This window comes from Phyllobates terribilis, unplaced genomic scaffold (genome assembly GCF_046119375.1).
Source record: "Phyllobates terribilis strain yellow unplaced genomic scaffold, ASM4611937v1 Scaffold_1__5_contigs__length_1240528914, whole genome shotgun sequence".
Lineage (NCBI taxonomy): Eukaryota > Metazoa > Chordata > Amphibia > Anura > Dendrobatidae > Phyllobates > Phyllobates terribilis.
In genome coordinates, this window is record NW_027362761.1 from 157,795,620 (window position 1) to 157,820,025 (window position 24,406).

Genomic DNA, 24,406 nt, shown 5'->3' on the forward strand with positions numbered 1-24,406 from the left:
GGATTGCCCTGGTTAAAATTTCACAATCCTGTACTGGATTGGTCTACCAGTGAAATTAAATCCTGGAGCCATAAATGTTATGACAAGTGTTGTAACGGGCGTATTGCAGCTTTGGATAGGGGAGAATTGCCTGTTCCTATTCAGGATTTTTGGAGAGTTTTTTCTGAGAAGGAATCGCAGGTTTTGCCTCCCCATAGAGACTATGATTGTTCTATTGAATTTGTCCCTGGAGCGACTCTTCCTAAAAGTCGTTTATTTAACCTTACTATTCCTGAGAGGAAGGCTTTGGAGGAATACATACAGACAAGTTTGGCCGCCGGTCACATTAGGCCTTCTAAGTCTCCTGTGGCGGTTGGATTTTTTTTTGTAAAAAAAAAGGACGGCGGTTTACGTCCTTGTCTGGATTTTCGTGAGATTAACAAAATTACTGTACGCAATCCTTACCCACTGCCATTGATTCCTTATTTATTTAACCAGTTAATGGGGGCCAAGTGGTTCTCTAAAATTGACCTTAAGGGGGCATACAATCTGTTGCGCATGAAGGAGGGTGACGAATGGAAGACTGCTTTTAACACTCCTGTGGGTCATTTTGAGAATCTGGTTATGCCTTTTGGTCTTACTAATGCTCCTGCATTTTTTCAGAATCTTATTAATGACATCCTTAGACCTTTGATCGGCAAAAATGTGGTTGTGTATTTGGATGACATTTTGATTTATTCGCCGGATCTGGAGTCTCATTGGTGGAGCGTACGTGAGGTATTACAGTTGTTAATGGACAATTCGCTTTTTGCTAAGCTGGAGAAATGTGAGTTCGCTGTACAGAGAATTAGTTTTTTGGGTTACATTATCTCCAGCGAAGGTTTTGAGATGGACCCGGTTAAAGTTCAAGCTGTACAGGAATGGCCTAGGCCTATTGGTTTGAAATCGATACAGAGTGTAACATACCTGGCGGCGTCCTTGCATGGTGGTCCATCTCCCACTGTGCAAGAGCGCGCACTTGATCTCCAGTCCAGAATGTCTCTCTGGCTTCCCTCCTTGCTGTCTGTTTGTCTGTTTTGGCTGCATAGGGCGACGCCCGCTGAACTTCCTGTTTCTTGTACCTGCTGCGGTCACGCCCCTGTTGCACCTTCAGCCTATTGCTGTCCATCTTTGGGTATTTATACCACCTTCTTCCTCAAGATGGCGCCTGAGCATTGTTTCTTGTCAGTTGGTTTTTTTTTGTCTCTGACATGCCAGGTCCTATCCTGTTTTCCTGCCTGTTTTCCAGTTCTGTGTCTGAACTGTGGTCTGTTCTTGTGAACACGCTTCTTGCCTGTTCTTTCGCCTTCTAGGGGCCGTATTCCTAGATCTGCCTGTCTGTGCCTTGCGGTATCTGTTCCCGTCTGAACAGAGTCCTGTTTGTGTCTCTGCCTTGCGGTATCTGTTCCCGTCTGAACAGAGTCCTGTTTGTGTCCCTGCCTTGCGGTATCTGTTCCCGTCTGAACAGAGTCCTGTTTGTGTTCCTGCCTTGCGGTATCTGTTCCCGTCTGAACAGAGTCCTGTTTGTGTTCCTGCCTTGCTGTTTCTGTTCCCGTTCCTCTGTTCCCTGTTGTCTGTGCCTCGTTTCTACTTTAACCTTGTCTCCCTTTTCCCTCTGTCTGTTTTCTGCATCTTTCTGCAGAGTCTGAACTCGCTCCTAGCCTGTTCCTCCCGCCTTCTAGGGGCCGATTACCTAGACCCGCTCCTGTATCTTGTCTGTCCTGTCTGAACACGCTCCTTGCCTGTTCGTCCCGCCTCTCTGGGGGCCGTATTCCCAGACCCGCTCCTGTATCCCGCTGCAGTGTCGGTCTCTTCCGTACACTCAGTTCCAGTCTGAACTCTCTCCTATCCTTTACCTGTTTTGCCTCTATGTCCGTTCCTTTCCTTTTTCTGTAGAGTCTGAACTCGTACCTAACTTCTGCTTGTTGTCTCTGTACTCCCGTTTGTGAGTTTGTGGTCCACTTGCTACTTCACTGCAAATACCCTGTGGGTATCTGGCTCTGCCTTTCCCTTCCTGTCTGTTCCGTGTGAACAGAGCCCTGTCCGTCCTGCTCTGACTCCTTGCTCACTGCTCTGGCAGCCTTGCTCCGCTCTGACCCTTTTGCTCACTGCTCCGGCAGCCTTGCTCCGCTCTGACCCTTTTTCTCACTGCTCCGGCAGTCCTGTCCTGCCCCGCTTCTGCCCGCTGCTCCGGCAGTCCTGTCCTGCCCTGCTTCTGCCTGCTGCTCCGGCAGTCCTGTCCTGCCCTGCTTCTGCCTGCTGCTCCGGCAGTCCTGTCCTGCCCTGCTTGTGCTCGCTGCTCCTGCAGCCCCGTCCTGCTCTGTTCTTGCCCACCGCTTCGGGCGTTCCCTCTCTGCTGTGGTTGTCTACCGCATCTGCGGTTCTGTGACCCAGTCTGTACTGGGTCTTAACCTTTCTGTGCTCCAGCCCGTCCTTTCGGCCAGTACCTCCCTGCCTGCATACTCGCCTGTATCCACCCATCTGCATACCTGCCATGTTTGCTTACATCCACCAGTCTGTGCCAGCCTAACCTGCCTGTTCCAGTAATCCCAGTGTGGGTCAACCCCCGTGTCCGGAGTTTGACCTGGAGTAGCACCTGGTCCCTCTGCCCGGTTTCTCCCTGGTGCACTGGCGTCGTATGCCGTCGTGCCACCTTGGTTGGATCGGCCAGATACTTAGTCACGCCCCTCCAGGCACTCTCCGGTCCATGGTCCAGTGGAACCACAACACCCGCACACGCCAGTCAGTCCGGGCGTGTGCATAACAGCATGCTCAGGCCATGGTTTCCGTTGAGCCCCACGGCCTTCGCTCTCTGAGAAGTTTTCCAGCGAATACATGCATTAAAAATAAATAAATAAAAAATTTTTTTTCTCAGCTGAGTTCCAGGCTAATTACGCACCCGTCCAGATGGATCTATCTGCTCTCGTTCCTGCGGATCCGCCACGTTACTATGGGGATCCAAGATAAAGTCGTGCATTTGTGGAGCAATGCATGCTACACTTCAAGTTCTACCCTCTATGTTTTCCCACCGATCGGGTTAAGGTGGCATTCATTATGTCTTACCTGGCGGGTGATGCCTTGGAATGGATCAACCCCCTATATGAAACACAGGATCCGATCCTCCTGGACCTAATGGCCTTCCTGGTGGCCTTTCTAATGGTCTTCGATGATCCTAACCCGGAGGCTCCTGCTGAAGCTTCACCTCCCAATATCCCGGAGCAGCCCCGATGGGTAATGTGTGTGGGTAGCGCAATAGTCCTCCAGCCCAATGAGACTACTGCCCACCCAGAATCCTCACAGGGTGACTACGCTTTCCGGAATACTTCTCCCAACCTCAAGAGGCAGTCCAGACGTGCTAGACGTAGAGGCAAGCCGTCACGCCAGGGTCTGTCCTCCCTGAGACCTCCTGACCCCAACCTTGAAGTCCCTACTGAAGCTTCATCTCCCTGTATCCCGGAGAAGCCCCAACGGGTAATGTGCGTGGGTAGTGCTCCGGTTCTCCTGCCCGAAGAGACTTCAGCCCATCCAGACTCCACACAGGAGAACTTCCTGCACCCGGCATCAGATGCTTCACCCACTTTAACCGGTGTGCATGTCCAAGGATGCTCCAAAGCTGTGGTTACCTCTGAGTCTGTGCACCTCTACTACCTGGCGGAGGACCTCCTGTTGCCTCCTGAATCCTCCGGGATACCACTCGATGACAAATGGAGAGAGACTTCTCTACACTCGGTACTCGATACTTTGTCCGCTTCGACCTGTGAGCCTGACAATGGGTACCCCAAAGTGGTAGTTACCCCCGAGTCTCTACACCCCTCCGACCAGGCGGAGGACCTCCAGTTGTCTCCAGAACCCTTCGGGGTGCTACCTGGTAGCGAAAGGACAGAGACTCTCCTATACTCTGTACCTGATACCTCGCTCGCTTCGTCCAGTGAGTCCAACCTAGTGTACTCCGAAGCAGAGGTTACTCCCGAGTCTCTACACCCCTCCGACCAGGCGGAGGACCTCCAGTTGTCTCCAGAACCCTTCGGGGTGCTACCTGGTAGCGAAAGGACAGAGACTCTCCTATACTCTGTACCTGATACCTCGCTCGCTTCGTCCAGTGAGTCCAACCTAGTGTACTCCGAAGCAGAGGTTACTCCCGAGTCTCTACACCCCTCCAACCAGGCGGAGGACCTCCAGTTGTCTCCAGAACCCTTCGGGGTGCCACCTGGTGGTGAATGGACAGAGACTTTCCTATATCCTGGATCTGATACCTCGCTTGCTTCGTCCAGTGAGTCCGACCTTGTGTACTCTGAAGCAGAGGTTACCCTTGAGTCTCTACACCCCTCTGACCAGGCGGAGGACCTCCAGTTGTCTCCAGAACCCTTCGGGGTGCCACCTGGTGGTGAATGGACAGAGACTTTCCTATACTCGGTACCCGATACCTCGCCTGCTTCCTCCAGTGAGTCCGACCTAGTGTACTCTGAAGCAGATGTTTTCTCTGAGCCTCTGCACTCTTCTGACCCGGCGGAGGACCTCCAGTTGTTTCCTGAATTCTCCGGGGTACCACCAGATAACAAAGAGACAGTGACTTTTCCTCATTATGTACCTGATAACCCGTCTATTTCTTCCTGTGAGCTTGACAAGATGTACCTCGAAGCAGAGATTACCCCCAAGTCTCTGTCCCCCTCCAACCCGGTGAAGGACTTCCAGTTGTCTCCTGTACCCTCTGGGGTGCCACCTGAAAATATGTGGAGAGAGACTTCCTTGTGTGCTGTTCCTGGTACTCCACCCGTTTCGTCTGTTGCTAAGGATGGCTGGATAGGAGGTAGCATCCTAGCTAACCAGATGAGATCAATTTTTCCTGTGGACAGTGGAAGTGATTTCCTTGAAGTGAACGACTGGTCCTCGAATTCCCTGCGGAAGATTCTGGCAGGCCTGAAGAAGAGGGGGCGTAAGGGGGGGGGTACTGTAACATACCTGGCGGCGTCCTTGCATGGTGGTCCATCTCCCACTGTGCAAGAGCGCGCACTTGATCTCCAGTCCAGAATGTCTCTCTGGCTTCCCTCCTTGCTGTCTGTTTGTCTGTTTTGGCTGCATAGGGCGACGCCCACTGAACTTCCTGTTTCTTGTACCTGCTGCGGTCACGCCCCTGTTGCACCTTCAGCCTATTGCTGTCCATCTTTGGGTATTTATACCACCTTCTTCCTCAAGATGGCGCCTGAGCATTGTTTCTTGTCAGTTGGTTTTTTTTTGTCTCTGACATGCCAGGTCCTATCCTGTTTTCCTGCCTGTTTTCCAGTTCTGTGTCTGAACTGTGGTCTGTTCTTGTGAACACGCTTCTTGCCTGTTCTTTCGCCTTCTAGGGGCCGTATTCCTAGATCTGCCTGTCTGTGCCTTGCGGTATCTGTTCCCGTCTGAACAGAGTCCTGTTTGTGTCTCTGCCTTGCGGTATCTGTTCCCGTCTGAACAGAGTCCTGTTTGTGTCCCTGCCTTGCGGTATCTGTTCCCGTCTGAACAGAGTCCTGTTTGTGTTCCTGCCTTGCGGTATCTGTTCCCGTCTGAACAGAGTCCTGTTTGTGTTCCTGCCTTGCTGTTTCTGTTCCCGTTCCTCTGTTCCCTGTTGTCTGTGCCTCGTTTCTACTTTAACCTTGTCTCCCTTTTCCCTCTGTCTGTTTTCTGCATCTTTCTGCAGAGTCTGAACTCGCTCCTAGCCTGTTCCTCCCGCCTTCTAGGGGCCGATTACCTAGACCCGCTCCTGTATCTTGTCTGTCCTGTCTGAACACGCTCCTTGCCTGTTCGTCCCGCCTCTCTGGGGACCGTATTCCCAGACCCGCTCCTGTATCCCGCTGCAGTGTCGGTCTCTTCCGTACACTCAGTTCCAGTCTGAACTCTCTCCTATCCTTTACCTGTTTTGCCTCTATGTCCGTTCCTTTCCTTTTTCTGCAGAGTCTGAACTCGTACCTAACTCCTGCTTGTTGTCTCTGTACTCCCGTTTGTGAGTTTGTGGTCCACTTGCTACTTCACTGCAAATACCCTGTGGGTATCTGGCTCTGCCTTTCCCTTCCTGTCTGTTCCGTGTGAACAGAGCCCTGTCCGTCCTGCTCTGACTCCTTGCTCACTGCTCCGGCAGCCTTGCTCCGCTCTGACCCTTTTGCTCACTGCTCCGGCAGCCTTGCTCCGCTCTGACCCTTTTGCTCACTGCTCCGGCAGTCCTGTCCTGCCCTGCTTCTGCCCGCTGCTCCGGCAGTCCTGTCCTGCCCTGCTTCTGCCTGCTGCTCCGGCAGTCCTGTCCTGCCCTGCTTCTGCCTGCTGCTCCGGCAGTCCTGTCCTGCCCTGCTTGTGCTCGCTGCTCCTGCAGCCCCGTCCTGCTCTGTTCTTGCCCACCGCTTTGGGCGTTCCCTCTCTGCTGTGGTTGTCTACTGCATCTGCGGTTCTGTGACCCAGTCTGTACTGGGTCTTAACCTTTCTGTGCTCCAGCCCGTCCTTTCGGCCAGTACCTCCCTGCCTGCATACTCGCCTGTATCCACCCATCTGCATACCTGCCGTGTTTGCTTACATCCACCAGTCTGTGCCAGCCTAACCTGCCTGTTCCAGTAATCCCAGTGTGGGTCAACACCCGTGTCCGGAGTTTGACCTGGAGTAGCACCTGGTCCCTCTGCCCGGTTTCTCCCTGGTGCACTGGCGTCGTATGCCGTCGTGCCACCTTGGTCGGATCGGCCAGATACTTAGTCACGCCCCTCCAGGCACTCTCCGGTCCATGGTCCAGTGGAACCACAACACCCGCACACGCCAGTCAGTCCGGGCGTGTGCATAACACAGAGGTTTTTAGGTTTCGCCAATTATTACAGAAAATTCATAAAAAATTTTTCTAGTATTGTCAAACCTCTGACCGATCTCACCAGGAAAGGTGCTGATGCGGTTCAGTGGTCTTCTGAGGCTATTGAAGCTTTTGTGTATCTCAAGGAGAGGTTCACCTCTGCTCCCATCCTTATGCAGCCTGATGTGACTAAGCCGTTTTTGGTTGAGGTTGATGCTTCCTCTGTGGGGGTTGGCGCAGTATTGTCTCAGGATAACGGGGATGGATTACATCCCTGTGCCTTTTTTTCAAAAATTTTTTCGGAGACTGAACTGAATTACGATATTGGTAATCGGGAATTATTGGCTATTAAACTCGCATTTGAACACTGGCGCCACTTCTTGGAAGGTGCGGAATTTCCCGTTCAGGTTCTTACGAATCATAAAAATCTGATATATCTTGATGCTGCCAAGCGCCTGAATGCCCGTCAGGCTAGGTGGGCACTGTTTTTCTCGCGGTTTAATTTCTCCGTTACTTACATCCCTGGTACTAAGAATGTTAAGGCGGATGCCTTGTCTCGCAGTTTTTCTCCCATAGTCGGTGCTGAGAAAGAGGAGAACATTTTACAAGAAGGTGTTGTGATAGCTGCTTTGGACTCCGTTTTGGAAGATGAGATTCTTAAAGCACAGGAGAATGCCCCATCTAACACTCCTCATGGGAGGTTGTTTGTGCCTGGGACCTTTAGTAGAGATTTGTTTGTTGAGTGTCACGAATCTCGGTTGGCAGGTCATCCCGGAATCTCTGAGACCAAGAGACTGGTGGGTCGCAGTTTTTGGTGGCCTGGATGGCAGAAGGAAGTCATTAAGTGGGTGCGTCAATGTACTATATGTGCTAGATCTAAGTCCTCACATACTCCTGCTGCGGGGTTGCTTTGTCCTTTGGAGCTTCCCAGTGCTCCTTGGACACATTTGGCTATGGACTTTATAACTGACCTTCCCCCCTCTGAGGGTTTTACTGTCATCTGGGTGGTCGTGGACCGTTTTAGCAAGATGTGTCACTTGGTTCCCTTCGTCAAACTGCCCTGCGCTAAAACTCTCGCTAAGGCCTTTGTCAAGGAAATTGTCAGACTTCATGGCGTTCCTACTGACATTGTTTCTGATAGGGGTCCTCAGTTCGTGGCTCGTTTTTGGCGTGCCTTTTGTGACAGGTTGGGAGTTCATTTATCGTTCTCGTCCGGATATCATCCTGAATCTAATGGCCAGACAGAAAGGAAAAACCAGGATGTTGAGCAGTTCTTGCATTGTTTTGTGGCAGACAATCAAGAAGGGTGGTCTGAGTTTCTGCCACTTGCTGAATTTGCTCTGAACAATCATACATCTTCTTCTGCTGGTTGTTCGCCTTTTTTTTGTTGTTCTGGGAGACATCCGTCGTTTGGGTCGTTCTCCAAGTTGGGATCTGCCGTGCCTGAGGAGGAGAATTTTTCCGGTGATTTGGAGAGAGTTTGGACGGATGTGCATGGTAATCTTCAGGAGGCCAACAGAAAATCTAAAGACTACTTTGATAGGAAACGACAGGAGGTTTTGTTCGCTGTTGGTGACATGGTTTGGTTGTCCTCTAGGAATCTGCAGTTGAGGATTCCTTCTAAGAAATTGGGTCCCAAGTTTGTAGGGCCCTTTAAGGTGCTTCAGGTTGTCAACCAATCTGCTGTTAGGTTGGAGGTTCCTACCTCCTGGAGAATTAATCTGGTATTTCATGTCTCTCTGTTAAAAAAAGCTGTTGTGTCGGATGGTGACGCCTCTGCCTCTGTTCCTCCGGTGGTGGAGGATGGGGAATATAAAATTTCTCGCATCCTTAACTCTAGACGGTATAGAGGTAGTTTGCAGTATCTTGTGGCCTGGAAAGGTTTCGGACCCGAGGATAACTCTTGGGTGAGGTCAGATGATGTTTCCGCGTCCAGACTTATCAGAGCGTTTCACAGGAGATTTCCTGATAAGCCTGGTCCTAGGGGATCCGGAGGATCCTCTTAGAAGGGGGGGTACTGTTAGAACCTTGCGCTTAGGTTTTTTCCTTTGCTGGTCACATGACCTTGTTGGCCTATTTAATCCTGCTCCGCCCTTCTGGCTTTGCTGGACTTCATTGTATAACTACTTTCTAGCTAGCCTGTGCTCTGTATCTAACTCTGTTAGTTTGCTTGGTCTACGGACCTCAGTGTTCTATATATTTTGTTTGTTTGTCTGTCTGCTACTATTTCTGTTAGGGGGTGTCCCATTTTCCTCCCAGTCGTTAGTACTTGTAGGGATTCCTTCCCCACATCTATAGGTCTCCGTACAGACTAGCTTAGGACTTTAGCAGGTCTGATCGCAGGATCAGGTCCCCTGTTACATCGTAGGGATAAAGCTGAGTTCTATCGTAGGGACAGATCTCCTCTCTTTCCTTAGCTCTGGTAGCAGAACACAACACTTATTTTCCACCAAAATTTGAAAAAAATTTCTTTCCAAATCAGACAATGTGATTTTCAGGATTTGTTTTCTCATTTTGTCTCTCATAGTTGAGGTCTACCTATGATGTGAGTTACAGGCCTCGCTCATCTTTTTAAGTGGGAGAACTTGCACAATTGGTGGCTGACTAAATACTTTTTTTGCCCCACTGTAGTTGTGTGAATTATGTACGCAAAAAAGAGGTTCAACTTATTCTTGCAAATAAATAAAGTAACTGCTGATGAGAGAATTCAATGCTGTATTAAAATATCTGATTGCGCTTACCCCAAGTTAGTTGTTTCGCCTAAATATGCCACTGTAGTCAAGTATTAATGTTGTTCTATTAATAATTGTAAATCACTGGGGCCACTGACTAATATCAAAATATAATAATCAAGAAGCAGTTCAACCTTTTTTTGCAATTATGTATTTAATTGCAAAAATAAGTTGAACCGCTTTTTTGTGTACACAATTCACACAACTAAATAAACGCAATTACATTATCTTGGTATTAATGGCTTTAATGATTTAGAAACATTATAAACTTCATGTTGTAACAACATATTAAAGCAAGATAACTAACTTGGGACAAGTGCACATACACACTGCACTGTGTCTCCAACCGTTTGGACACAACGCACATTACTTAAACAGTTGTTATTCCGCACACTTTTGTAAGAGTGCGAAATTAATTTAACTCTATTAGCAATAACGATTGGTTATGTCCTGTTCAAGGACTGTTTTAGTTCAGCCAAAGTTTGTGATTTTACTTATTTTGTACAGTATGTACAGTACAGACCAAAAGTTTGGACACACCTTCTCATTTAAAGATTTTTCTGTATTTTCATGACTATGAAAATTGTACATTCACACTGAAGGCATCAAAACTATGAATTAACACATGTGGAATTATATACTTAACAAAAAAAGTGTGAAACAACTGAAAATATGTCTTATATTCTATGTTCTTCAAAGTAGCCACCTTTTGCTTTGATGACTGCTTTGCACACTCTTGGCATTCTCTTGATGAGCTTCAAGAGGTAGTCACCGGAAATGGTTTTCACTTCACAGGTGTGCCCTGTCAGGTTTAATAAGTGGGATTTCTTGCCTTATTAATGGGGTTGGGACCATCAGTTGTGTTGTGCAGAAGTCTGGTGGATACACAGCTGAAAGTCCTACTAGACTGTTAGAATTTGTATTATGGCTAGAAAAAAGCAGCTAAGTAAAGAAAAACAAGTGGCCATCATTACTTTAAGAAATGAATGTCAGTCAATCCGAAAAATTGGGAAAACTTTGAAAGTGTCCCCAAGTGCAGTTGCAAAAACCATCAAGCGCTACAAAGAAACTGGCTCACATGAGGACCGCCCCATGAAAGGAAGACCAAGAGTCACCTCTGCTTCTGAGGATAAGTTTATCTGAGTCTCCTGCCTCAGAAATCGCAGGTTAACAGCAGCTCAGATTAGAGACCAGGTCTAAGCCACACAGAGTTCTAGCAGCAGACAAATCTCTTCAACATCTGTTAAGAGGAGACTTTGTGCAGCAGGCCTTCATGGTAAAATAGCTGCTAGGAAACCACTGCTAAGGACAAGCAACTAGCAGAAGAGACTTGTTTGGGCTAAAGAACACAAGGAATGGACATTAGACCAGTGGAAATCTGTGCTTTGGTCTGATGAGTCCAAATTTGAGATCTTTGGTTCCAACCACCGTGTCTTTGTGCGACGCAGAAAAGGTGAACGGATGGACTCTACATGCCTGGTTCCCACCGTGAAGCATGGAGGAGGAGGTGTGATGGTGTGGGGGTGCTTTGCTGGTGACACTGTTGGGGATTTATTCAAAATTGAAGGCATACTGAACCAGCATGGCTACCACAGCATCTTGCAGCGGCATGCTATTCCATCTGGTTTGCGTTTAGTTGGACCATCATTTATTTTTCAACAGGACAATGACCCCAAACACACCTCCAGGCTGTGTAAGGGCTATTTAGCCAAGAAGGAGAGTGATGGGGTGCTACGCCAGATGACCTGCCTCCACAGTCACCAGACCTGAGCCCAATCGAGATGTTTTGGGTGAGCTGGACCGCAGAGTGAAGGCAAAAGAGCCAACAAGTGCTAAGCATCTCTGAGAACTCCTTCAAAATTGTTGGAAGACCATTTCTGGTGACTACCTCTTGAAGCTCATCAAGAGAATGCCAAGAGTGTGCAAAGCAGTCATCAAAGCAAAAGGTGGCTACTTTGAATATAAGACATATTTTCAGTTGTTTCACACTTTTTTGTTAAGTATATAATTCCACATGTGTCAATTCATAGTTTTGATGCCTTCAGTGTGAATGTACAATTTTCATAGTCATGAAAATACAGAAAAATCTTTAAATGAGAAGGTGTGTCCAAACTTTTGGTCTGTACTGTATTTCACATGTGTCTTCACTGTTTTATACAAGTATCTATGCTAATTAATCAGCACACCAGTGTATTCACCAGCGCTTAGTATAAAAAGAGTAACTCAACAAATGTTGGACATCATGATTAAGGGTTCACAGTCACCGGAAAAACCATATCATTGCATATCATGTAACCTGTACTGCTGATTCTGTTCTTATCCTCTACTGAGCACTTTTGTGAATAAAAGAAAAGTTTGTTCAAAAGTCCATTGAGCTGGATTCTCCATTGTTCATGTGATTGTTTCGCGCTCTGACGCAGCATTTTCCCTGCTCCGAATACCTAACGATGTCTTAAAGGGTGAGCTGGACATAAATTTGCAGGAAATCTTTCTATTCATGAGAAATTGGACAACAAATTTTGGGGTCCATATTATTGTTACCCTTGTGAAATTGAAAAATTCAGGATTCAAACAACATTTTAGTAAAAAAAAGTTTTCCTTCCACTTAGCATTAATTCTATTGAAGCACCTGAAGGGTTAATAAACTTCTCGAATGAGGTTTTGAATAACTTGCATAATGAAGCTTTACAAAAGGGGTCTTGTTTGGGGCTTTCTGACATATAGACCCCTCAAAATCACTTCATAAGTGAAGGTCATAAAAAAAAAGCTTTGTAAATTTTGAAAAAAATTAAAAAATTGCTGCTAAAATCTTAACCTTACTAACATCCTAAAATAATACATTAAAAATTATTCTTATGTAAAATAGTCATATGGTACAGTGGGTACGGAAAGTATTCAGACCCCTTTAAATTTTTCACTCTTTGTTTCATTGCAGCCATTTGGTAAATTCTAAAAAGTTCATTTTTTTCTCATTAAAGTACACTCTGCACCCCATCTTGACTGAAAAACACAGAAATGTAGAAATTTTTGCAAATTTATTAAAAAAGGAAAAAAATGAAATATCACATGGTCATAAGTATTCAGACCCTTTGCTCAGTATTGAGTAGAAGCACCCTTTTGAGCTAGTAAGGCCATGAGTCTTCTTGGGAATGATGCAACAAGTTTTTCACACCTGAATTTGGGGATCCTCTGCCATTTTTCCTTGCATATCCTCTCCAGTTCCGTCAGGTTGGATGATGAACGTTCGTGGACAGCCATTTTCAGGTCTCTCCAGAGATGCTCAATTGGGTTTAGGTCGGGGCTCTGGCTGAGCCAGTTAAGAATAGTCACAGAGTTGTTCTGAAGCCACTCCTTTGTTATTTTAGCTGTGTGCTTAGGGTCATTGTCTTGTTGGAAGGTGAACCTTTGGCCAAGTCTGAGGTCCAGTGAACTCTGGAAGAGGTTTTCATCCAGGATATCTCTGTACTTGGCCGCATTCATGTTTCCCTCAATTTCAACCCGTCGTCATGTCCCTGCAGCTGAAAAACACCCCCATAGCATGTTGCTGCCACCACCATGTTTCACTGTTGGGATTGTATTGGGCAGGTGATGAGCAGTGCCTGGTTTTCTCCACACATACCGCTTAGAATTATCACCAAAAAGTTTTATCTTCGTCTCATCAGACCAGAGAATCTTATTTCTCATAGTCTGGGAGTCCTTCATGTGCTTTTGAGCAAACTCTATGCAGGCTTTCATATGTCTTGCACTGAGGAGAGGCATCCGTCAGGCCACTCTGCCATAAAGGCCCAACTGGTGGAGGGCTGCAGTGATAGTTGACTTTGTGGAACTTTCTCCCATCTCCCTACTGCATCTCTGGATCTCAGTCACAGTGATCTTGGGGTTCTCCTTTACCTCTCTCACCAAGGCTTTTCTCCCACGATTGCTCAGTTTGACTGGACGGCCAGGTCTAGGAAGACTTCTGGTGGTCCCAAACTTCTTCCATTTAAGGATTATGGAGGCCACTGTGCTCTTAGGAACCTTCAGTAAGGCTGAGTTCACACGATGCGTATTTCATGCGTTTCCGCGGCGTTTTTGCAGTTGCGTAAACGCCGCGGAAACGCATGAAAAACGCATGGTAGAAGGGAAGCAATGTTCCCCAATGGAAATCCGCATGTGCTGTGCCCATGATGCGGATTTTTCCGCAGCGTCAACGCTGCGGTCAAAAATCCGCAGCATGTCAATTAATTTTGCGGAAACGCGGCGATTTCGCCGCCATTGACTTGCATTAGAATGCGCCAATTCCGCAAGACAGCATTTGTACTTGCGTTATTGGCGCGTTCTAATATGCGGATGGTACCCGAGTGTGGAGGAGAGGAGAGTCTCATCCACACCCAGGTACCATTAAAAAAGCTGTAAAAAAAAGAATAAAATAAAAAATAAATGTATACTTACCATCTGTCGGCCCGCGCAGCGCTCCCGCTTGGTTCCCGGCACTTGCAGTGAGTTGTAGGACCTGCGGTGACGTCAGAGTCATGTGACGGGTCACGTGACTCTGACGTCGGCAGGTCTTTCAATTCAAAGTTGCCGGCAGCCGGGAACTTTGTAAAGCAGGACAGCGCGGGCCATCGGAGGTAAGTATATACACTCTCTCGGGTCACACTATATAAATCCATGCTGTTTGCATGGATTATATAGTGTGACCTAGTTGTCAAGCACTTTCCAGGTGATGCTAAAATCGCCTGGAAAGCGCTTGTCAATCTGCATGCGGAAACGCATGTCAATCTGCATGTGGATCCGCATGTATTCTGCAGGAAAAACGCATGCACAATCTGCATGCGTTTTTTCTGCCAGGGAGATGCAGAAATTTTCTGCTTCATTTCTGCATCGTGTGCACATACCCTAATGCAGAAATTCTTTTGTAACCTTGGCCAGATCTGTGCCTTGCCACAATTCTGTCTCTGAGCTCCTTGGGCAGTTCCTTTGAGCTCATGATTCTCATTTGGTCTGACATGCACTGTGAGCTGTGAGGTCTTATATAGACAGGTGTGTGCCTTTCCAAATCAAGTCCTATCAGTTTAATTAAACACAGCTGGACTCCAATGAAGGAATAGAACCATCTCAAGTAGGATCACAAGGAAATGGACAGCATATGACTTAAATATAAGTGTCTGAGCAAAGGGTCTGAATACTTATGACCATGTGATATTTCAGTTTTTCTTTTTTAATAAATTTGCAAAAATGTCCACATTTCTGTTTTTTTCAGTCAAGATGGGGTGCAGAGTGTACTTTAATGAGAAAAAAAATGAACTTTTTAGAATTTACCAAATGGCTGCAATGAAACAAAGGGTGAACAATTTAAAGGGGTCTGAATACTTTCTGTGCCAACTGTAAATGTTATTTACTAACTATTTTGTGCGGTACAAATATTTGTTTTAGGCCTCATTCAGACGTCCGTGTTGCACGTACGGGATGTATCCGATTTTTTCAGGGATAGAACACGTACCCATTATAATCTATGGTGCTGTTGACATATCCGTATTTTTCACATACCGTATGTCCGTGCAAAACACATGGAGACATGTACGTTTTTTCCCGGCAGCACGGTTTTGTGTTCCTTTAGGTGAAGTTAAATATCTCAGAAATCAAAATAATGAAGTATATATTTACCACTATTTTCTGGTTTTGATCCGTTGCGAATTCTTCCTTGCTGAAGATCGTGTTTGATAACGACATTCTCTTTTTGGATTGACAATAGCACATTTTCTCTTTTTTTCTAATATATTCATTCCCTCTAAAAAGAAAGTGCTTGTGGTCTTGATCTTTGGAGAATTCTTCCTTGCTGAAGATCGTGTTTGATAACGATGTTCTCTTGTTATAGTGACAACAGCAGATTTTGTCTTTTTTTCTAATATGTTCACTCCCTCTAAAATAGAAGAGCATATTGAATTATCAGTGTAATCATAGTCCCATGTAACTAAAGGTAACTAAAGGGGTTTTCTGCTTTTAGAAAACCTATATCCTCAGGTGAAGTAGGTTTTAGAAATGAAATTGAGCTTTACTCATCCTCACCTGGTCCAAAACAGTCTCTGATGCTACTCCCAATATCTGTTACTGTCTGCAATGCTGACATCCTATTGACAGTTCTGCTGCCAATCAATGAGCCCAGTGTCTGTGAGCAGCTTGTGCCATCTACAAGGGCAGAGCCACTGAGCTCAACAATTGGCTGCAGCGTTGTCGAAGTAATGTCAGCGCTGCAGAAAATAGCAGACACTTGGAGCAGCTGTGGAGACTGAGCGCTGGACATGGGGAACGTGAATAAAGCACAGTTTGTTTTTTTTAAACAAATTGCTCATCAGATATGACAAGATCATTGTAAAAAATTGCTTTACTCCATAACAATATACATCTATTTTTACTATTTTGCTAAAACGTAAAATGTTTGATAAAAATACAATTAAAAAAAGAAGCAAACGAAAAAAAAAAACAACAAAGTGCACCAGCTGTTCTCTGAATCCATAAAACCCCTTTATATTTTCATATATTGTAAATTACAGTTAGATGTTAGTGAAACAATAATGGCATGTAGTCCTTCTAGTCTCAATGTTTATAGTTTAATAATATCAAAGGGAACTTAGGCAGGTGAACCGATGGCTGCTGTTTTTTGGCACAAGGTTAGAGGAGGCTGGGTTTTTATAAATCTGGGAAATTTGTATCACTTGGCCTTTCCTAACGATGATAGTGAATAAGCCATAATCCTAACAGGCTAATTAAGGTCTGAAACCTTGGTCAAAGTTATCTGAGCACACAAATCTCGAAGAGTGGCCAAACTTTTGCATTGGTCCATTTTCCTTTTTGTAATTTTTAAAATGTAAAACATGACAATATATATTTTTTCCCTAAAATACAAAAGGTAATGTGTCATCTTTAACTTGAGGCCTTTTAGAGATTATTCAATCTTCAACTTGCTTAATTGTTCACGATAACAGTAATTTTGAGCAGGGGCGCCAAAACTTTTACATGCCACTGTATGTTATTTCTTCTGCTTGTTCCAATGGACATAATTTTTCTTTCAACATAGCCATAGCTTTCAACATAGCCATAGCCAACATAGCTGCATACAGACGCACCTTCTGCCTACGTGGGCAATAGACTTATGTCAATAGTAGAAAAATACAATATGCGCTAAAAAATAACTAATAGTCACTTGGAGTCTACCTTTATTCCCATGTGGATGTAGTCCAAATGCACCATCCTGTTCTAAATGATGATTCTTTGTTGGGAAATGTGAAGATACGATGTACTGAATGTCTTTGCTCTGTGTTTGGCACTCAACAAACACTACAGACAGAGTGCTGGCCGGTCATGTCTGTTCTGAGACTTGTTTGAAAAAACCTGGCGCCCTGTGTCTGTGTGACGTCACCAAACTATGGGCTCTCTTTCAGGAGAAAAGAGTGGCAACAGTCCATCCAATGCGTTTCTGAGGCTTCGACCTCGTTCGTCAGGGATAACATTCACAGTAAGTGTCAGTTCTTATATAGATGGGTGTCTCAGCTTATTGGTCTAGAAGACAGAACTCCTATTGAAAAGCGAATAGTTCTATTTCACTATTTAGACCGAATGGCCTTAATGTATTAATTGTAAAGATCCACTTGCTTTTTCCTCTGGACATTTTGTCGATATAACTAACAAACAAAGTAGCACTCTGCAACGCTAAGTATGCAAACATGAAATATATGACATTTGAATAGCAATACTGCTCTAGAAAATAGAAATATTTCTATTTTCTAGAGCAGTAATGCTATTCAAATTTCATATATTTCATGTTTGCATACTTAGCGTTGCAGAGTGCTACTTTGTTTGTTAGTTGTATATGGAGGTAGCTGCTCCTAGTAAGCACCTGTACACACCTATTTCTTGTTTTGGAAGTGCCGTCAGTCTTTTCTGTTTATATGTATAGGCACTCTGACTGAGCACTCCGCCTCTAGGCCACAGGCGGTTTTAATTGCCGCAGGATCTTGCTTTCCCATACACAAGCAGGCTTATGTCTCTTAGAGAGGAGTTCATATTGGCAGGCTCCTAGTATTTTGAGAAACGCCTTAACGTGGCTACCAGGTACACATGAATTGGCTAATTTATGCGCTAAGATTTCTAGGTTATTTCTATTTTCTAGAGCAGTAATGCTATTCAAATTTCATATATTTCATGTTCGCATACTTAGTGTTGCAGAGTGCTACTTTGTTAGTTGTATATGGAGGTAGCTGATCCTAGTAAGAACCTATACACACCTATTTCTTGTTTTGGATGTGCCGGTCAGTTTTTTCTGTTTATTTTGTGGATGTAGTTTCCTCCTCTCCAATGTTCCTTTACATTCTCTATACCCCAAAATACATTGTCCGTTAATTTACCATTATGTGCCATTTTATAGTGATAAGACAGGGGATGTCCAATAAAGTGTTGATTTATATTATATACATGTTCTTTCATGCTCACTTTTAATTCACGTTTCGTTCTGCCTATACAGTATTTATGACATGGACACTGTATACAATATATAATTCCCTTAGAATGACAAGATATTAGTGGGTGAACAATCCAACGCTCGGTGAATTCTGCTTCACCCACTAATATCTTGTCATTCTAAGGGAATTATATATTGTATACAGTGTCCATGTCATAAATACTAACATACTACTAAATTGTGAAATAGAGCTATTCGCTTTTCAATAGAAGTTCTGTCTTCTAGACCAATAAGCTGAGACACCCATCTATATAAGAACTGACACACTGTGAATGTAATCCCTGACAAAGGAGGTCAAAGCCTCGGAAACGCATTGGATGGACTGTTGCCACTCTTTTCTCCTGAAAGAGAGCCCATAGTTTGGTGACGTCACACAGACACAGGGCAGCAGATTTTTTCAAACAAGTGTCCAAACAGATGTGATCGGCCAGCACTCTGTGTGCTGTGCTTGTGGAGTGTCAAACACAGAGCAAGGACATTCAGTACATCGTGTCTTCACATTTCTCGACAAGGAATCATCATTTAGAACAGGATGATGCATTTGGACTACATCCACATGGGAATAAAGGTAGGCTCCAAGTGACTATTAGTTAATTTTTAGAGCATATTGTATTTTTCTACTATTGGCAATTTTGATATTGTTTTTGTTTTACAACATTCATTGTCAGGTAAATATGACCTGACCATAAGATTCTACACATTGGTAAAAAAGTTGACTCTCATTACAAACACTTATAGTAGCTCTCCTCTCAAAATGAAATGAGCTTTATGGACAGGGCCATATGCGAACTATTATTGCAAAGACAAGTATAGTGCTGCCAACTATGCTGTACTGACCCTCCCACACACTGACTGTTAGACATGAGAGCTGAAAGCTGTCGTTTAATCACAGGCAAATCTACTGTGCTATGGCACAGGTTATCACTTTGCAGTGATGAGAGCAGGCTGTGTCATTATGTCTTAGGCTATGTGCCCACGATGCAGAAATGCTGCGGAGTGTTTCTGCATCTCCCTGGCAGAAAAAACGCATGCGGATTTTACATGCGTTTTTTCTGCCAGGTAGAAGCGTTTGTCAAGCGTTTTTAACATGCGATTTCGCATGCGGGTTATCAAGCGCTTTTCCAAGCGATTTTAGCATCACTTGGAAAAGTGCTTGACAACTTGGTCACACTATATAAATCCATGCAACCGCCATGGATTTATGAGAAAGGAGAACCACCGAATGATAGGTCAAATCAAATAGAATAATTCAAGTAAAAAACCTTTATTAATATTATGGTTGAAGTGGCACTACATGCACAAGGAAAGCCGTACTGTAGTGACCAACAAAATTGTATACAATATCATTACAATAAAATGTATACTAGACTCCAAATCATGCTAGTAAATAGCAGAGGCAGGTATATGTAAGACTGATAATCAGCATATTCAAGGTAACAACATTTCTGACATAAACCAACAGACGGTCTAAGATGGGGCATCACATGAGTGGCCAAATGATATATGTAGATATTATGGAGGAGGAAGATCATGTACTCCATGTAATTGCCCACTCATGTGCCCCATATCTATTCATGTAGTAGTCATAGATTAAACAAATGCTGACTCAACATAGAGGAGTATGAAATAAAGTACCTGCACACAAGTCCAGTATGTATGAATGGCACCACGTGGCGTAACCCCGACGCGCGTTTCGGACACACGTCCACCCCCTGACGAAATTTCCGCAGCATGTGCACAGCACATGCGGATTATCGTTGGGAAACATGGCAGACAACTTAACAAGTGTTTTTAATGGGATCTGCCAATTAATCACACTCAGGTCTTGTGTGCTCCAGCAAGTCATGTATTGATGAGAGCAGACTGTTTGTCAATATGTGCCTTACACTAAGGTTATTCTGAACTATCATGGGGGTGTATTCTTTTTGAACCAGTAAGTTGCTGCCTGCTTATGATTTGTCATAAAGAGGAAGAAGTACACGCCCCTAGTGAAATCTCTCTGTTAATGCCCTCTTGGACCTTAAAAAAAATGAAAATTTGAAGTGCCAAATACAATATTTACACAATGGAGAGGCAAATTAAAAAAAAAATCTCCTCTGCAGTGCCTAGTGTCGAGTTCAACATCAAAAATTTGTTTTAAAATTTTTTTAGATTTTGATCAGACTTTTTTGAATTTAACAATAATATATCTGTTTATTTTCTTAAATGTATTTAAATGTATTTTTAATGTGTGAAAAGAATGTAATTCAAAGTTTATATATTTTTTTAAAAAAATATTATTACTTTATTTTTTAGTCTCCTTAGGGGACTTGAATGTGTGATTATTCGATCTCTTATATTGTATACTACACAGTAAAATTGCAAAATTACAGTTCTCCTAAGAGGCTTAGCTTTACAGGAGGACCAATATGGTAGTTTCAGGTGCCTTCAGCAGGTCCCATCAGTTCCTCGGAATTGTGTCACGGGTAGAGATGAGCGTTGTTCGACTCGAACTGTTCGCCAATCTCAAATTCGAGCTGTTTTGGGCGGTGTTCGAGCCGTTCGGCGAACACGAACGATTTGAGAAAAATTCGGCTGTTCGAGGTTATGTTCGATAACTGTTCGTGCACCAAAATCATAACTGGATTTTTTCTCAGTAATGATGAAAATTAATGTTAATACGCAGTTTGAGTGTACAGCGGGGTGGGGGGAGGGGCAGGGGATGGATCTCTGCAGGAATAATGAAGATCTCCATTTTTTTTTCTCTTTCCCGCATTTACAGTGGGGAGGTGCAATCTGTCAGCCTATCAGCAGCGCACACACGGAGTGAAGTGCTTTTTTTCACACAAGCAAGGGCATGTGTCATTGGCAGTGTATGTCACATGTCCTTGCCCTATAAGACCAAGCCATTTTCCCCGTCGCCACCATTTTCTCACTGCTGCAGCTGCATGTTAGACGGCACCGCTGTTGCTGTGTGCGCTATACCTTGTTAATTTCAAGCCAATTTTCGCACAAATCTACAGATAGCTTGGGAGTAGGGAATAGTTGTGATTGCAGTCCTTTTAAGGACTAGGTTACAGCATTTCCTACGACTTTTATCAGGCAGGTCTGTGCTCTTAAATAGATAGATTGTGGGAGTAAAGACTAATTGTAATTGCAGTCCTTTTCAGGACTAGGTTACATCAGTTCCTATCAGTTTTTGCCAGGCAGGTCTGTGCCAGTGCTGTGCAAGTTTTTTTCACAGCATTTGGCTGAATCTAGCAAAGCTAATCCTTTTTGGCCTATTGCAGAGTGTGTTAGTCAGTGGAGTAGCCTATCTGTGTTGCAAGATATACCACCTGTGTATAGAATACCAATTTTTTTACTGCACCTAGTGAAGTAAAATCTTTTGGGCATAGCATCATTCTATTAGTCCATCTATACTGACCTCCATCAGGTTGCATATATTTTTGAATATAATTTTTTTCTGCATCTAGCTCTGAAAAAATATTTGGGCTTCTAGCAGTGTGTGGGACTTGTTCTATTAGTCCATCTATACTGACCTCCATCAGGTTGCAAACTGAATATAATTTTTTTCTGCATCTAGCTCTGAAAAAATATTTGGCCTTCTAGCAGTGTGTGGGACTTGTTCTATTAGTCCATCTATACTGACCTCCATCACGCTGCAAATTCAAAATAATTTTTTGTCTGCATCTAGCTCTGAAAAAATATTTGGCCTTCTAGCAGTGTGTGGGACTTTCTCTATTAGTCCATCTATACTGACCTCCATCAGGTTGCAAATTAAAAATAATTTTTATCTGCATCTACCTCTGAAAAAATATTTGGGCTTCTAGCTGTGTGTGGGACTTGATCTATTAGTCCATCTATACTGACCTCCATCAGGTTGCAAACTGAATATAATTTTTTTCTGCATCTAGCTCTGAAAAAATATTTGGCCTTCTAGCAGTGTGTGGGACTTTCTCTATTAGTCCATCTATACTGACCTCCATCAGGTTGCAAATTAAAAATAATTTTTATCTGCATCTAGCTCTGAAAAAATATTTGGCCTTCTAGCAGTGTGTGGGACTTTCTCTATTAGTCCATCTATACTGACCTCCATCAGGTTGCAAATTAAAAATAATTTTTTGTCTGCATCTAGCTCTGAAAAAATATTTGGCCTTCTAGCAGTGTGTGGGACTTTCTCTATTAGTCCATCTATACTGACCTCCATCAGGTTGCAAACTGAATATATTTTTTTTCTGCATCTACCTCTGAAAAAATATTGGGCTTCTAGCTGTGTGTGGGACTTGTTCTATTAATCCATCTATACAGACCTCCATCAGGTTGCAAACTGAATCTAATTTTTTTCTGCATCTACCTCTGAAAAAATATTTGGGCTTCTAGCTGTGTGTGGGACTTGTTCTATTAGTCCATCTATACTGACCTCCATCAGGTTGCAAACTGAATATAATTTTTTTCTGCATCTAGCTCTGAAAAAATATTTGGCCTTCTAGCAGTGTGTGGGACTTTCTCTATTAGTCCATCTATACTGACCTCCATCAGGTTGCAAATTAAAAATAATTTATATCTGCATCTAGCTCTGAAAAAATATTTGGCCTTTTAGCAGTGTGTTGGACTTTCTCTATTAGTCCATCTATACTGACCTCCATCAGGTTGCAAATTAAAAATAATTTTTTGTCTGCATCTAGCTCTGAAAAAATATTTGGCCTTCTAGCAGTGTGTGGGACTTTCTCTATTAGTCCATCTATACTGACCTCCATCAGGTTGCAAACTGAATATATTTTTTTTCTGCATCTACCTCTGAAAAAATATTGGGCTTCTAGCTGTGTGTGGGACTTGTTCTATTAATCCATCTATACAGACCTCCATCAGGTTGCAAACTGAATATAATTTTTTTCTGCATCTACCTCTGAAAAAATATTTGGGCTTCTAGCTGTGTGTGGGACTTGTTCTATTAGTCCATCTATACTGACCTCCATCAGGTTGCAAACTGAATATAATTTTTTTCTGCATCTAGCTCTGGAAAAAATATTTGGCCTTCTAGCAGTGTGTGGGACTTTCTCTATTAGTCCATCTATACTGACCTCCATCAGGTTGCAAATTAAAAATAATTTTTATCTGCATCTAGCTCTGAAAAAATATTTGGCCTTCTAGCAGTGTGTGGGACTTTCTCTATTAGTCCATCTATACTGACCTCCATCAGGTTGCAAATTCAAAATAATTTTTTGTCTGCATCTAGCTCTGAAAAAATATTTGGCCTTCTAGCAGTGTGTGGGACTTTCTCTATTAGTCCATCTATACTGACCTCCATCAGGCTGCAAATTAAAAATAATTTTTATCTGCATCTACCTCTGAAAAAATATTTGGCCTTCTAGCTGTGTGTGGGACTTGTTCTATTAGTCCATCTATACTGACCTCCATCAGGTTGCAAACTGAATATAATTTTTTTCTGCATCTAGCTCTGAAAAAATATTTGGCCTTCTAGCAGTGTGTGGGACTTTCTCTATTAGTCCATCTATACTGACCTCCATCAGGTTGCAAATTAAAAATAATTTTTTGTCTGCATCTAGCTCTGAAAAAATATTTGGCCTTCTAGCAGTGTGTGGGACTTTCTCTATTAGTCCATCTATACTGACCTCCATCAGGTTGCAAACTGAATATATTTTTTTTCTGCATCTACCTCTGAAAAAATATTTGGGCTTCTAGCTGTGTGTAGGACTTGTTCTATTAGTCCATCTATACTGACCTCCATCAGGTTGCAAACTGAATACAATTTTATTCTGCATCTACCTCTGAAAAAATATTTGGGCTTCTAGCTGTGTGTGGGACTTGTTCTATTAGTCCATCTATATTGACCTCCATCAGGTTGCAAATTGAATATAATTTTTTTCTGCATCTAACCCAGCCAATAGTTTTGGCCTAATACCACAGTTTGGCCACTCAGCTCTGCTCGGTTCCCATCCATTGTTTTTTGTGCAAACAACTCCAGAGTTGTGAATTAGTTAACCACCAAAATGAGTGGAAAAAGGCCTGCTGCTGGTGGAAAGGGGAATAGGCGTGTTGGGAAGGGGAAAAAAGGTTGTGTCCGTGGGGTAGGTGTTAAAGCAACAGTAACATCTGCAGAAGAAAGACCATCTTCCAGCCAAACTAAAATGTCTACTTCTTTTAGCGGACAATGTGATAAGATCCCTTTCTTACGGCCACGCCAATCGCTACAAATTCCAGATGAGGCACAAAAACAGCAGGTGCTTCAACGGATATCAAGTGCTCCTTTAAGTGGGCTCTCCTCCACATCAACTTCAACATCACAAATACTCCAGTCCTCAAAGGTGTCACCCCAATCGCACTTGCTTCCTCACAGCTCCCAAATCTCCAGCTGCC

General features: G+C 43.8%; 1 protein-coding gene across 4 annotated transcripts in view; it reads right to left on the bottom strand.

Moving 5' to 3' along the window:
* LOC141166076 (uncharacterized) overlaps positions 1 to 24,406 on the bottom strand; it is a 372,610-nt gene that overhangs the window by 45,329 nt on the left and 302,875 nt on the right. For all 4 annotated transcript variants that reach the window (XM_073652396.1, XM_073652378.1, XM_073652387.1 and 1 more), the window contains one exon: positions 15,196 to 15,451. In XM_073652396.1, the coding sequence (XP_073508497.1) occupies positions 15,198 to 15,451 (254 nt within the window). In that variant the 3' untranslated portion in view covers positions 15,196 to 15,197. The remainder of the gene's footprint in view (positions 1 to 15,195; positions 15,452 to 24,406) is intronic.